The sequence below is a fragment of the Oncorhynchus mykiss genome, chromosome 15 (genome assembly GCF_057628025.1).
Source record: "Oncorhynchus mykiss isolate SJ-2025 chromosome 15, ASM5762802v1, whole genome shotgun sequence".
NCBI classification, from domain to species: Eukaryota; Metazoa; Chordata; class Actinopteri; order Salmoniformes; family Salmonidae; genus Oncorhynchus; species Oncorhynchus mykiss.
In genome coordinates, this window is record NC_143036.1 from 47833867 (window position 1) to 47848163 (window position 14297).

At 44.9% G+C, this 14297-nt stretch overlaps 1 protein-coding gene across 10 annotated transcripts in view; it reads right to left on the reverse strand.

The window, feature by feature from the left end:
- Nucleotides 1-14297, reverse strand: part of LOC110490120 (stromal interaction molecule 1) — a 103878-nt gene that overhangs the window by 3335 nt on the left and 86246 nt on the right. For 3 of the 10 annotated variants that reach the window (XM_021563300.3, XM_021563301.3, XM_036944418.2), the window contains 5 exons: nucleotides 12356-12523; nucleotides 6775-6875; nucleotides 5944-6179; nucleotides 5477-5563; nucleotides 2832-2895 (listed from right to left, as the gene is read on the reverse strand). In XM_021563300.3, the coding sequence (XP_021418975.3) occupies nucleotides 2832-2895; nucleotides 5477-5563; nucleotides 5944-6179; nucleotides 6775-6875; nucleotides 12356-12523 (656 nt within the window). Of the gene's footprint in view, nucleotides 1-2831; nucleotides 2896-5476; nucleotides 5564-5943; nucleotides 6180-6774; nucleotides 6876-12162; nucleotides 12524-14297 lie in introns of those variants that run through there. The other 7 variants (XM_090200190.1, XM_090200191.1, XM_090200192.1 and 4 more) reach the window with 3 other exon arrangements.

Here is a 14297-nt window from a genome sequence, read left to right on the forward strand (position 1 = left end):
GGGTGAGGGAAAGGGGAGGTAAAGAGAAATGGTGAGGGAAAGGGGAGGTAAAGGGAGAGGGGTGAGGGATAGGGGAGGTAAAGAGAAAGGGGTGAGGGATAGGGTAGGTAAAGAGAAAGGGTGAGGGAAAGGGGAGGTAAAGAGAAAGGGGTGAGGGATAGGGTAGGTGAAGAGAAAGGGTGAGGGATACAGTAGGTAAAAAGAAATGGTGAGGGAAAGGGGAGGTAAAGGGAGAGGGGTGAGGGAAAGGGGAGGTAAAGAGATTGGGGTGAGGGATAGGGTAGGTAAAGAGAAAGGGTGAGGGAAAGGGGAGGTAAAGAGAAATGGTGAGGGAAAGGGGAGGTAAAGGGAGAGGGGTGAGGAATATGGTAGGTAAAGAGAAAGGGTGAGGGAAAGGGGAGGTAAAGAGAAAGGGGTGAGGGATAGGGTAGGTAAAGGGAAAGGGTGATGGATAGGGTAGGTAAAGAGAAATGGTGAGGGAAAGGGGAGGTAAAGGGAGAGGGTAGGTAAAGATATTGGGGTGAGGGATAGGGTAGGTAAAGAGAAAGGGTGAGGGAAAGGGGAGGTAAAGGGAGAGGGGTGAGGGATAGGGTAGGTAAAGAGAAATGGTGAGGGAAAGGGGAGGTAAAGGGAGAGGGTAGGTAAAGAGATTGGGGTGAGGGATAGGGTAGGTAAAGAGAAAGGGGTGAAGGATAGGTAGGTAAAGATAAAGAGGTGAAGGATAGGGTAGGTAAAGAGAAAGGGGTGAGGGATAGGGTAGGTAAAGAGAAAGGGGTGAGGGATAGGGTAGGTAAAGAGAAATGGTGAGGGAAAGGGGAGGTAAAGGGAGAGGGGTGAGGGTTACGGTAGGTAAAGAGAAAGGGTGAGGGATAGGGTAGGTAAGGAGATTGGGGTGAGGTATAAGGTAGGTAAAGAGAAATGGTGAGGGATAGGGTAGGTAAAGAAAAATGGTGAGGGAAAGGGGAGGTAAAGGGAGAGGGGTGAGGGATACGGTAGGTAAAGAGAAAGGGTGAGGGATAGGGTAGGTAAAGAAAAATGGTGAGGGAAAGGGGAGGTAAAGGGAGAGGGGTGAGTGATAGGGTAGGTAAAGGGAGAGGGGTGAGGGAGGGGGTAGGTAAAGAGAAAGGGTGAGGGAAAGGGGAGGTAGAGGGGTGAGGGATAGGGTAGGTAAAGAGAAAGGGTGAGGGAAAGGGGGGGTAAAGGGAGAGGGGTGAGGGATAGGGTAGGTAAAGAAAAATGGTGAGGGAAAGGGGAGGTAAAGGGAGACGGGTGAGTGATAGGGTAGGTAAAGGTAGAGGGGTGAGGGAGGGGGTAGGTAAAGGGAGAGGGGTGAGGGATGGGGGAGGTAAAGAGAGGGGGCAAGGTAAGAAATGGAGAGAGGAGAATAAAGAGAAGGGAAGAGGATGGATGGAGGGCTAGAGGATGAACAAATGAAGCGTGAGACTATACTAGTCCCATGTGGCTCAGTTGGTAGAGCATGGGGGACCAGCATGGAAAACAAGGACGAAAATGTATGCACTCACTACTGGATAAGAGTGTCTGCTAAATTACTAACATGTAAAAATATAATGCATATGATCAACTACATATTCAAAATCTCGTAAGAGAGACATATATGAGAAACATGCATGGGTCAAGCTGGGCCAGCTCATCCAAGTCGTGCTGAGTGTGTGTTTGTGTGACTGAGTGTGTGTGTTACTATATGCTAGAGCATGTTGCCATGCTGAGAGAGATGGGTACCTAAAGCTGCAGGAGTGAGTGAGTGAGTGAGTGAGTGAGTGAGTGAGTGAGTCCGTCCGTCCGTCCGTCTGTCTGTGTGTGTACCCAAATCTGCAGAAATCAAAGCGTTGGGATCTGGCTGTGTGTGTGTGTACCCAAAGCTGCAGGAGTCTAAGCGTTGGGATCTGGCTGTGAGTGTGTGTGTACCCAAAGCTGCAGGAGTCTAAGCGTTGGGATCTGGCTGTGAGTGTGTGTGTGTACCCAAAGCTGCAGAATTCAAAGCGTTGGGATCTGGCTGTGTGTGTGTGTGTGTGTGTGTGTGTGTGTGTGTGTGTGTACCCAAAGCTTCAGGAGTCTAAGCGTTGGGATCTGTGTGTGTGTGTGTGTGTGTGTGTGTGTGTGTGTGTGTGTGTGTGTGTGTGTGTGTGTGTGTACCCAAAGCTTCAGGAGTCTAAGCGTTGGGATCTGGCTGTGAGTGTGTGTACCCAAAGCTTCAAGAGTCTAAGCGTTGAGATCTGGCTGTGAGTGTGTGTGTGTACCCAAAGCTGTAGGAGTCTAAGCGTTGGGATCTGGCTGTGAGTGTGTGTACCCAAAGCTTCAAGAGTCTAAGCGTTGGGATCTGGCTGTGAGTGTGTGTGTGTACCCAAAGCTATAGGAGTATAAGCGTTGGGATCTGGCTGTGAGTGTGTGTGTACCCAAAGCTGCAGGAGTCTAAGCGTTGGGATCTGGCTGTGTGTGTGTGTGTGTGTGTGTGTGTGTGTGTGTGTGTGTGTGTGTGTGTGTACACAAAGCTGCCAGAGCGTTGTAGACTGGCTGTAGCGCCCCCTGTGGGTGGGAGATCAGACAAAGCCTCGAGAGACTGGAAATGGGAGGAATGGAAGAGCAGAGTGGGAAAACAAGTGCCTTCAGAGGACGGACGGATGGATGGCCGGGGAGGGGTGGACAGCGAGTGGGGAGGGATGGGAGAGGGAGGAAAAGAGAGAAGGCATAGGAAGGAACTCCAGCTGGCCAATGGAGTGGCTGCGAAACTGGTGAGCGTGGGGCTGGGGTGGGCAGGAAGATTATAGACCACATCCCTTGCCCTGCGGACCTCCGGGTGAGCCTCTACCAACCTCTGATAGCCCAGGGCCAGTGAGGGGTCTCCCGGGCGCTGTCGCAGGGGCATCAGGCTGGGAGCTAAAGGAGGAAAGGAACACAAAAACGTTATACACTGTATACTGCAGACACACATGCACACTCATCACAATGACACACAAATACAGTATAATCCTCCACAGAAGGGATGCGATATAAGGGTATGATACTGTACTGATAAAGCCTGTGAGTGTTTAGGCATAATGAAGCTGAGATTGGAGGTGGGATTGTGCAGAGCCAGACTCAAATGCACCGTTGGAAAAATACTAAAGTCCTTAGCACACAGAGTCCCATGTATGTTTGCAGTAAAGTTTGCAGTATTATTTTTGTTAAATACATTTTATTTTTATTTTTGTTTTCACTCCAAATACAGCCATATACATAAGAACAAAAACATACAGACGCACACAAACGACTACATCTCATCTGTCCAGACACGCATGCTCACACCTCCATCCCTACTGCCCCCATTATTGTTTGCCACTTGGCCTTAAATTGTACCAATGAGTTTTTCTCGGTCACCCATGCTATTTCAATAATAAATCATAACATTTTCCCAACGTGTTAATGATGGCGGATTGTTTGATTTCCATGCTTAAGTATATGTTTTTTTCAAGATGAGCGATGAGAAGAGAATCGTCCAGCCCATTGGGTATCTCACTACACCCCCATGTGTCATGTCTTGAAAAATGCAGACAGACTGAATAAAACTACGTTTATATTGTAATAGTAATACTTCTGACAGCCAACTTTCTAGCTCCGCCCATCATTTTTTGGACTTCATAGCATTCCCAGAAAGCAGGGATTATTGAGTCAATATTAGTTTTACACTTAAGACATGACTCTGTCATTGTGCTGTATAATTTGTGAATTTTGTCTCTTGAATAATACATTTTATACATTTGTTTATACTGGATTAAGCGTACCTTTTCGTTACTGGCAATTTCGTTAGTAATGCTCCAACTTTCCCTCCATCTTGTGCCAACAGTTCCTTTTAAGTACTTTTTTAGGGGGTAGATCAACTTTAATATTGCAGTTAAGATTGTAGCTTCCATCAATGTCATTGTCTGCATCATTTTCAACCCCCATATAGTTTTTTTGTAAATACAATATATATATATATATATACTATTTTCCTTTATTATTTTCCCCTAACCCTACCACCCCTCCCCTAATTGGAGTAAACTAATGGCTTCTACTTCAAGCTTATACATACTATATATATTTTACAGACACAGTATTTTACAATAGTCATCTTCTGTTTGTTTTTAATCCCATCCTTCAGCTACCCTCAACCCCCCTCCCATCAATCTTAGAAGACCATCTAGTTGGATTTCTATTTGCCATATATTTTTTAACTGTGCTATTTCATAAAACTTCTGAACCTATATACATTTTACGGACACTTTTAAATCTTGGTTCCAATAGTTTCTAAATTTTTTTTAAAGTTCTTAATATAATGCATCAATGAAAGTCTGTTGTAGAATGAGAGTTTCGGCACAGATAATGTATATACACTGAGTGTCCAAAACATTCGGAACACCTGCTCTGTCCATGACACTGATTGACCAGGTGAATCCAGGTGAAAGCTGATCCCTTATTGATGTCACTTGTTAAATCCCCTTCAATCAGTGAAGATGAAGGGGAGGAGACAGGTTGAAATATGTTTGTTTTTTTAAACCTTGAGACAATTGAGACGTGGATTGTTTGTGTGCCACTCAGAGGGTGAATATTTAAGTGCCTTTGAATGAGGCATGGTAGTAGGTGCCAGGCGCACCGGTTTGAGTATGTCAAAAACTGCAACGCTGCAGCATTCTTCAGGCTCAACAATTTCCTGTGTACATCAGAATGGTCCACCACCCAAAGGACATCCAGCCAACTTGACACAACTGTGGGAAGCATTGGAGTCAACATGGACCAGCATCCCTGTGGAACGCTTTCGACACCTTGTAGAGTCCAAGCGCCGACGAATTGAGACTGTTGGCAAACTCAATATTAGTAAGGTGTTCCTGATGTTTTGTACACTCAGTGTATATAGGAAGTGACAGACATGCTAGAAATCATATTTTATCAGACGTTTTTATGTTCTGAGAAAATAAAGTGTTCTGACTGAAAACTCAATGTGCAAATATCCTGGTGTACCAGCCAGAAGATGTGGAGGGACAGAAAAACTGTAGACCTGCAAGTGGAGGTTAGTCAGCAACAGAGGGAGGACAGGAGAGGAGGATAAATAATAAACACCACTTTCTGAAGGAAGAGTGAAAAAGGAGGAAGTCTTTCAGTTGGATAGAATGTCTGATTTGTAGAGAGATAGAGGGGGAGAGAAGGAGAGAAAAAGAGGGGAGAGAAAGAGAGAGGGCATGTGATGAGTGGTTATAAAGTGTCAAATTCTTGTCGCTTCTCCACAAGAAAAGATCAACCCCCCCATCTCCCCGCCTCACCCCGTCCGGCTCAACCCCACTGCTCCTGAGAGACAGTGGACCATTCCACAGGTAGTGGAGCAGAAGGGGTAGTCTGTCTATGTGGGAGAATCCACAGAGGAAAGAGAAAAGGGGGGTTGGAAGGGTACATTAGTAGTGCTTGGTTAGGATTGGCAAGGAGAGTAAAGGAGGGTGGGCCCAACCAGAATACTTCCATGGGGATTGGCTGTCGGAGATGCCGCTCATTGGCCAGAGGTCACTCACTCGCCGGTCCATCTGCCAGGCCGCGTCTGAGGATAGCCAATCACGGGACAGATGATGAATGTGAGGAAACCAACCAATCAGGACAGAATATGAGGAGATCATCCAAAAGGAGAGTGGTGAGAAGATAGGATACCATTGACCTGGCACAGCTAATCACCATTACAAGTCACTTGTTCAGGAAGAAGTGTTTGATACAATTAACGCTGTGCACATACAGGACAAGACAGGAGGGTGGTTAAAAGGCACTTTAACAGTTTTGCATTTTGCAGTTAAGGTTAGGATTGAGTGAAGGGAAACGGATCCTCAATCTGTACCACAGGGACACCTCATCCCGGAGCCACTAATACCCTATCTAACACAGAGTGATGTGTCGGTGGGCGAAGAAGCGCAAAGTGATGACACGTACACCGCAGCGTCCCTGGGGAGAGGATATCCTCGTCCATGTCGTCTAAATCGTCTGATAGGATTAGGTGCTGCGGGGTCGGTGGGTGCAGGCCCAGGAAGGCGGGGTCTAGGTTGAGGGCAGCAGCCAGGGCGGGCAGACCGGGGTTATTGACCAATGGTAAGCCTGTAAGAGACTCCAACTGCTGCCAGCGGTGAAGTTTCTCCCTCAGAGCAGCCGTCACCTCACCTAGAGCCTGCCTAGAGAGGGGGGGTGACAGACAAGAGGAGAGAGAAAAGACAGAGTAAGGGGGAGAGGGAAAAATGGAAAGAGCCTCAAGGACCTGTGAGGTGTGTAACCCAACAAGGTAAAGTCACTTGGTCCATCTTGCTGAAAAACGTAACGTCAGTTGGCAGAACACAGTCAAGTCAATTGGCTGAAAAAGGTGAAGTCAGTTTGTAAAGTCAGTTGGCTGAACAATGTAAAGTCGGTTGGCTGAAAAAGGTGAAGTCTGTTAGCTGAACAAGGTAAAGGTAATGTCTGTTGGCTATGAAAGGTGAAGTCAGTTTGAAAAGTCAGTTGGCTGGACAAGGTAAAGTCGGTTGGCTGAACAAGGTAAAGTCGGTTGGCTGAACAAGGTAAAGTCGGTTGGCTGAACAAGGTAAAGTCGGTTGGCTGAACAAGGTCAAGTCGGTTGGCTGAACAAGGTAAAGTCGGTTGGCTGAACAAGGTAAAGTCGGTTGGCTGAACAAGGTAAAGTCGGTTGGCTGAACAAGGTAAAGTCGGTTGGCTGAACAAGGTAAAGTCGGTTGGCTGAACAAGGTAAAGTCAGTTGGCTGGACAAGGTAAACTTACTTGGCAGTCAGGATCTTGTGATCAACGTCGTCCAGGGAGGAGCTATGAGCCACATGGAACGTCCCAAACAGGGTGCTCCTCTTCTTCTTGATCTTGTCAGCCTATATCACCATCATCAGCACCATCATAATTCACAAAACCACCATCATCAACTTTCTCACCAGGTTCATGTGTGTGTATGAGTGTGTGTTTCTGTGTAACTAAATGACTATCGCCCCATATCACTCACTTCTGTCATCATGAAGTGCTTTGAGAGGCTAGTTAAGAATCATATAACCTCTACCTTACTTGACACCATAGACCCACTTCAATTTGCTTACCGCCCAAATAGATCCACAAACGATGCAATCGCCATCGCACTGCATACTGCCCAATCCCATCTGGCAGGAGGAATACCTATGTAAGAATGCTGTTAATTGACTATAGCTCAGCATTCAACACCATTGTACCCCCAAAGCTCATAATTATGCTCAGGGCCCTGGGTCCGAACCCCGCCCTGTGCAACTGTGTTCTGGACATCCTGACGGGCCATCAACAAAACAAAGAAGCTGATCGTGGACTTCAGGAAACAGCAGAGGGAGCATGCCCCTATCCAGATCAACAGGACCGCAGCGGAGAAGGCAGAAATTTCCTCGGCGTACATATCACTGACAATCTGAAATGGTCCACCCACACAGACAGTGTGGTGAAGAGGCTGAAGAAATTTGGCTTGGCCCCTAAAACCCCCAATTGTGCATTTTACAGATGCACAATTGAGAGCATCATGTCGGGCTGTATCACTGCCTGGTACAGCATCTGCACCACCCACAAACGCTGGGCTCTCCAGAGGGTGATGCAGTCTGCCCAACGCATCACCGTGGGCAAACTACCTGCCCTCCAGGACACCTACAGCACCCAAAAAGGACATCAACCACCCGAGCCACTGCCTGTTCACCCCGCTATCATCCAAAAGGTGAGGTCAGTACAGGTGCATCAAAACTGAGACTGAGAGACTGAAAAACAGCTTCTACCTCAAGGACATCAGACTGCTAATCAGCCATCACTAGCCGGCTTCCACACAGTTACGCAACCCTCCACCTTAGAGGCTGTTGCCCTATATACATAAACTTGGAATCACTGGCCACTTTAATAATGTAACACTAAATAAAATCAAAAACTTTGTCACATGTGCCGAATACAACAAGTGTAGACTTTACCTTGAAATGCTTACTCACAAGCCCTTAACCAACAGTGCAGTTCAAGAAGAAAAATATATTTACCAAGTATACTAAAATAAAAAATAAAAATAAAAGTAACACAATAAGAATAACAATAATGTGGCTATCTACATATATATATATATATATATATATCCGCTCCGCTTGACGTGTGGTAGCAGAGAAAACAGTCTAATTTGGGTGACTGGAGTCTCTGACAATTTTATGGGCTTTCCTCTGACACTGCCTATTATATAGGTCCTGAATGGCAGGGAGCTTGGCCCCAGTGATGCACTGGGCCGTTTGCACTACCCTCTGTAGCGGCTTACGGTCAGATGCCGAGCAGTTGCCATACCTGGCGGTGATGCAACCGGTCAGGATGCTCTTGATTGTGCAGCTATAGAACCTTTTGAGGATCTGGGGACCGATGCCAAATCTTTTCAGTCTCCTGAGTGGGAAAAAGTTCTGTTGCGCCATCTTCACAACTGTCTTGGTGTGTTTGGACCATGATAGTTCGTTGGTGATGTGGACACCAAGGAACTTGAAACTCTTGACCCACTCCACTACAGCCCTGTCGATGTTAATGTGAGCCTGTTCGGCCCGCCTTTTCCTGTAGGCCATGATCAGCTCCTTTGTCTTGCTCACATTGATGGCGAGATTGTTGTCCTGACACCACACTGCCAGTTCTCTGACCTCCTCCCTATAGGCCGTCTCATCGTTGTCGGTGATCAGGCCTACCACTGTGGTGTCATCAGCAAACTTAATGATGGAGTTGGAGTTGTGTTTGGCCACGCCTTCGTGGTTGAACAGGGAATACAGGAGGGGACTAAGCACATACCCCTGAGGGGCCCCAGTGTTAAGGATCAAGCGTGGCAGACGTGTTGTTGCCTACTCTTATCACCTGGGGGCGACCCGTCAGGAAGTCCATGATCCAGTTACAGAGGGGGGTGTTTAGTCCCAGAGTCCTTAGCTTAGTGATGCGATTCGTGGGCATTATGGTGTTGAACGCTGAGCTGTAGTCAATTAACAGCATTCTCACATAGGTGTTTATTTTGTCCAGGTGAGAAAGGGGAGTGTGGAGTGTGATTGAGATTGAGTCATCTGTGAATCTGTTGGGGCGGTATGTGAATTGGAGTGGGTCTAGGGTGTCCAGGAGGATGCTGTTGATGTGTGCCATGACCAGCCTTTCAAAACACTTCATGGCTACCAACGTGAGTGCCATGGGCGGTAATCATTTAGGCAGGTAACCTTCGCTTCCTTGGGTACAGGAACTATGGTGGTCTGCTTGAAACATGTAGGTATTACAGACTCGGTCAGGGAGAGGATGAAAATGTCAGTGAAGACACTTGACGGTTGGTCCGCGCATGCTTTGAGTACACGTCCTGGTAATCCGTCTGGCCCAGCGGCTTTGTGAATGTTGACCTGTTTAAAGGTCTTGTTCACATCGGCTACCGAGAGTGTTATCACATAGTCATCCAGAACAGCTGGTGCTCTCGTGCATGCATCAGTGTTGCTTACCTTGAAGCGAGCATAAAATGCATTTAGCTCGTCTGGTATGCTCACGTCACTGGGCAGCTCACGTCTCGGTTTCCCTTTGTAGTTCGTAATAGTTTTCAAGCCCTGCCACATCCAACGGGTGTCAGAGCCGGTGTAGTAGGATTCAATCTTAATCCTGTGTTGACGCTTTGTTGGTTTGAAGGTTCGTCTGAGGGCATAGCGGGATTTCTATGAGCGCCCTTATTAGGGTCCTGCTGCTTGAAAGTGGCAGCTCTAGCCTTTAGCTTGGTGCTGACGTTGCTTGTAATCCATGGATTCTGCTTGGGATATGTACGTACGGTCACTAGGGGGGACGACATTGATGCACTTATTGATGAAGCCGATGACTAAGGTGGTGTACTCCTCAATGCCACTGGATGAATCCTGGAACATATTCCAGTGTGTGCTAGCAAAACAGTCCTGTAGTGTAGCATCCGCATCATCTGACCACTTCTGTATTAAGCGAGTCACTGGTACTTCCTGCTTTAGTTTCTGTTTGTAAGCAGGAATCAGGAGGATAGAATTATGGTCAGATTTTCCAAATGGAGGACGGGGGAGAGCTTTGTATGCATCTCTTTGTGTGGAGTAAAGGTGGTTTAGGATTTTTTCTTCCCTGGTTGCACATGTGACATGCTGGTAAAAATTTGGTAAAACTGATTTAAGTTCACCGGCCACTAGGAGCGCCACTTCTGGGTGAGCATTTTCTTCTTTGCTTATGGCCTTATAGAGTTGGTTGAGAGCGGTCTTAGTGCCAGCTTCGTTTTGTGGTGGTAAATAGATGGCTACGAATGATATAGATGAGAACTCTCTTGGTAGATAGTGTGGTCTACAGCTTATTAAAAGGTACTCTACCTCAGGCGAGCAATACCTCGAGACTTCTTTAATATTAGACATCGCGCACCAGCTGTTATTGACAACCCCCCACCCCCCTCGTCTTACCAGAGGTAGCGTCTCTGTTCTGCCGGTGCATGGAAAATCCCGCTAGCTCTATATTGTCTGTATCTTCGTTCAGCCACGTCTCGGTGAAACATAAGATGTTACAGTTTTTAATGTCAAGTTGGTAGGATAATCTTAATCTCAGGTCCTCCATTTTATTTTTAAATGATTGCACATTAGCGAGAAGAATGGAAGGCAGTGGGAGTTTACTCGCTCGCCTCCGGATTTTCAGAAGGACTCCCGATCTGTGGCCCATTTTCCAGTGTCTTTTCTTCACACAAAAGGCGTGGATCTGGGCCTGTTCTAGTGAAAGCAGGATATCCTTCTCGTCAGACTCGTTAAACGAAAAAGTTTCTTCCAGTCCGCGGTGAGTAATCACTTTTCTGATGTCCAGAAGTTATTTTCGGTGGTAAGAGATGGTAGCATCAACATTATGTACTAGTCACTTTAATAATGTTTACATACTACTTTACTCACCTCATATGTATATACTGCATTCTATTCTACTGTATTTTAGTCAATGCCACACCGACATTGCTCAATCTAATTTTTATATATTTCTTAATTCCATTCTTTTACTTTTAGATTTGTGTGTATTGTTGGGCAAGCATTTCACTACACCCGCAATAACATCTGCAAAATACAGTGTCAAGAAAAAGTATGTCAACCCTTTGGAAATACCTGGATTTCTGCATAAATTGGTCATAAAATTAGGTCACAACAATAGACAAACACAGTTTTAAACACAAACAATTATATATTTTCATGTCTTTATTGAACACACCGTGTAAACATTCACAGTGCAGGGTGGGGCAAGTGGATTTAATAACTGGTTGACCCTCAATTGGCAGGAATAACCTCAAACAAATGTTTTCTGTAGTTGTGGATCAGACCTGCACAACAGTCAGGAGGAATTTTGGACCATCCCTCTTTACAAAACTGTTTCAGTTCAGCAATATTCTTGGGGTGTCTGGTGTGAACTGCTCTCTTGAGGTCATGCCACAGCATCTCAATCGGGTTGACGTCAGGACTCTGACTGGGCCACTCCAGAAGGTGTACTTTCTTCTATTGAAGCCATTCTATTGTTGATTTACTTCTGTGTTTTGGGTTGTTGGCCTGCTGCATCACCCACCTTCTGTTGAGCTTCAATTGGCGGACAGATAGCCTATATTCTCCAGCAAAATGTCTTGATAAACTTGGGAATTAATTTTTCTGTTGATGATAGCAAGCTGTCCAGGCCCTGAGGCAGCAAAGCAGCCCCAAACCATGATGCTCCCTCCACAATACTTTACAGCTGTGATGAGGTTTTGATGTTGGTGTGCTGAGCCTTTTTTTCTCCACACATAGTGTTGTGTGTTCCTTCCAAACAACTCATGTGTAGTTTCATCTGTCCACAGAATATTTTGCCAGTAGTGCTGGAACATCCAGGTGCACTTTTGCAAACTTCAGCAATATTTTTTTGGACAGTAGTGGCTTCTTCTGTGGTGTCCTCCCATGAACATCATTCTTGTTTAGTGTTTTACGTATCGTAGAGTAGTCAACAGAGATGTTAGCACCAACATCTCCAATCTCATCTCATTGATTGGACTCCAGGTTAGCTGACTCCTGACTCCAATTAGCTTTTGGAGAAGTCATTAGCCTAGGGGATCACAGTTTTTCCAACCTACACTGTGAATGTTTAAATTGTATTCAATAGACAAGAAAAATACAATAATGTGTGTGTTATTAGTTTAAGGTCACTGTGTTTGTCTATTGTTGTGACTTAGATGAAGATCAGATACAATTGTATGACCAATTTATGCAGAAATCCAAGTAATTGCAAAGGGTTCATATACTTTTTCTTGCCACTATATGTGTATGTGACCAAAATGTTTTGATATGATTTGATTTCTGTATGTATGTGTGTGTCTCACCCCTTCTTTGGCCTGAAGTAGTTGTTTCTCAGCGCTCTGTTTCTTGATGTTGTAGTACTGGACCTCTATCTCATGGGTCAGCTGCAGCCAGGTCTTAAGGGCATCAGGGGGAGACCAGCAGGCCCGAGACTCCAGCTCCCGCTCTGCCTTCTTCAGGGCCATACGGACCTGGATACACACATACACACACAAGTATATACACAGGTATACGCACACACAGACGTATGCACACGTGCATGCACACATAAACAAACAGATGGACACACACAGGTATACACACACATACACACCCATGCACGCTCACAGACATACACACATGAATGTATGTTATGTGTGTGTATGAGTGTATGTGTGTGTGTAGGTGTGTGTAGAGGTGTGTATGCAGGTCAGTGGAGGCTGCTCAGAGGAGGAAGGGGAGGACCATCGTCAGTGACTTTTAGAAAAATTTAAATTGTAAACATTAAAAAATATATATCCTTTTTAGATAAAACTATACTAAGTATATTCACGGCACCAAATAATTGATTAAAATAGATTGTTTTGCAATGATGGTCTACAGTAATCCCAACAGCACTTTGTAGGGTAGCACCATGGTGTAGCTGGAGGAGAGCTAGATTCCGTCCTACTCTGGGTACATTGACTTCAATACAAAACCTAGGAGGCTCATGGTTCTCACCTCCTTCCATAGACTTACACAGTAATTATGACAACTTCCAGAGGACGTCATCCAACCTATCAGAGCTCTTGCAGCATGAACTGACATGTTGTCCACCCAATCAATGGATCAGAGAATTAATCTAGTACTGAAAGCATAAGCTAAAGATAGCTAGCACTGCAGTGGATAACATGTGGTGAATAGTTCACTCAAAGAGTGAGAAATGCAATAGTTGAAAAGTTTTGAACAAATTAACTTCTTCAAAAATGAAGGATAAGCGAGAGAGAGTATACATTTTTTCCATCTACTTAGCTAGCAAATGCAGCTTGCCAGTTTACCCTACTCAAACATGCTATGTTAGCTAGCTGGCTATCAAACACAACACTGGAACTTTTCCAAGTCAAGGTAAGCTTTTGGTTTTACTAATTTATTGCCACCGGGGCCCGCCGGTGTAACTGCTAAACTGTTAATTGACTATACACTGTAAAGTTACTGCATGATTGTAGTGGGTTTACTAACACGCTACTTCTATTAGCTATATTGACTATGACGTTACTTACGTTACGTAGCTAATATGGTGACAACGATGTAGGCTGTGTGTAGGTGTTTTCGCCTGGTCACATACAGCTGATGTATTGTGCATTGAAATCCACAAACGAAGGGAAAAGGTGAGAGGAGGAGATTACATAGATGTGAGAAGGAATACAACGTGGCTGCTATGAAAGTGAACTGTGCTTACGCATGATCAGGGGTGTATTCATTCCACAGATTCTGTTGAAAAACATTTCTTAAACGGAAGCAAACGGAACAAAACTGGGATAGACATACCTGCATTTCTCCAATAGAAACTCTTGTTTGCAACTGTTGTACTAACGAATACACCCTAGATCAGCTAGATGCAGGCAAGAGTGTGCAAGACAGTATTGAATGTGTCAATATCTGTCCAAGTGTCACTGTTTTTATTTATTTTTTATTTTTTTGCATACCAAATTTAAAAAATAATAATAATAGTTTTTTAGCCTGATCTTCAACATTTTTAAATTTAATTGAGAGAAATATTATCTCTATTGTTCTCTAAAAATGTTTTAATGTTGATTGTATGAATCTCAAAATTGATAGTTTTACATTTACTTATGCAACATTTTATTAGGTTGTTAGATGTTTAAATGATCAGTTTACCTATCCTTATTCAGCCAAAATAACATGTGTTTCAGTGTCAATCGTAGAGATAAATAGGACTCTAGATGTAAATAACTAATTTTGGTATAGACATTGTCATTGAGGGCT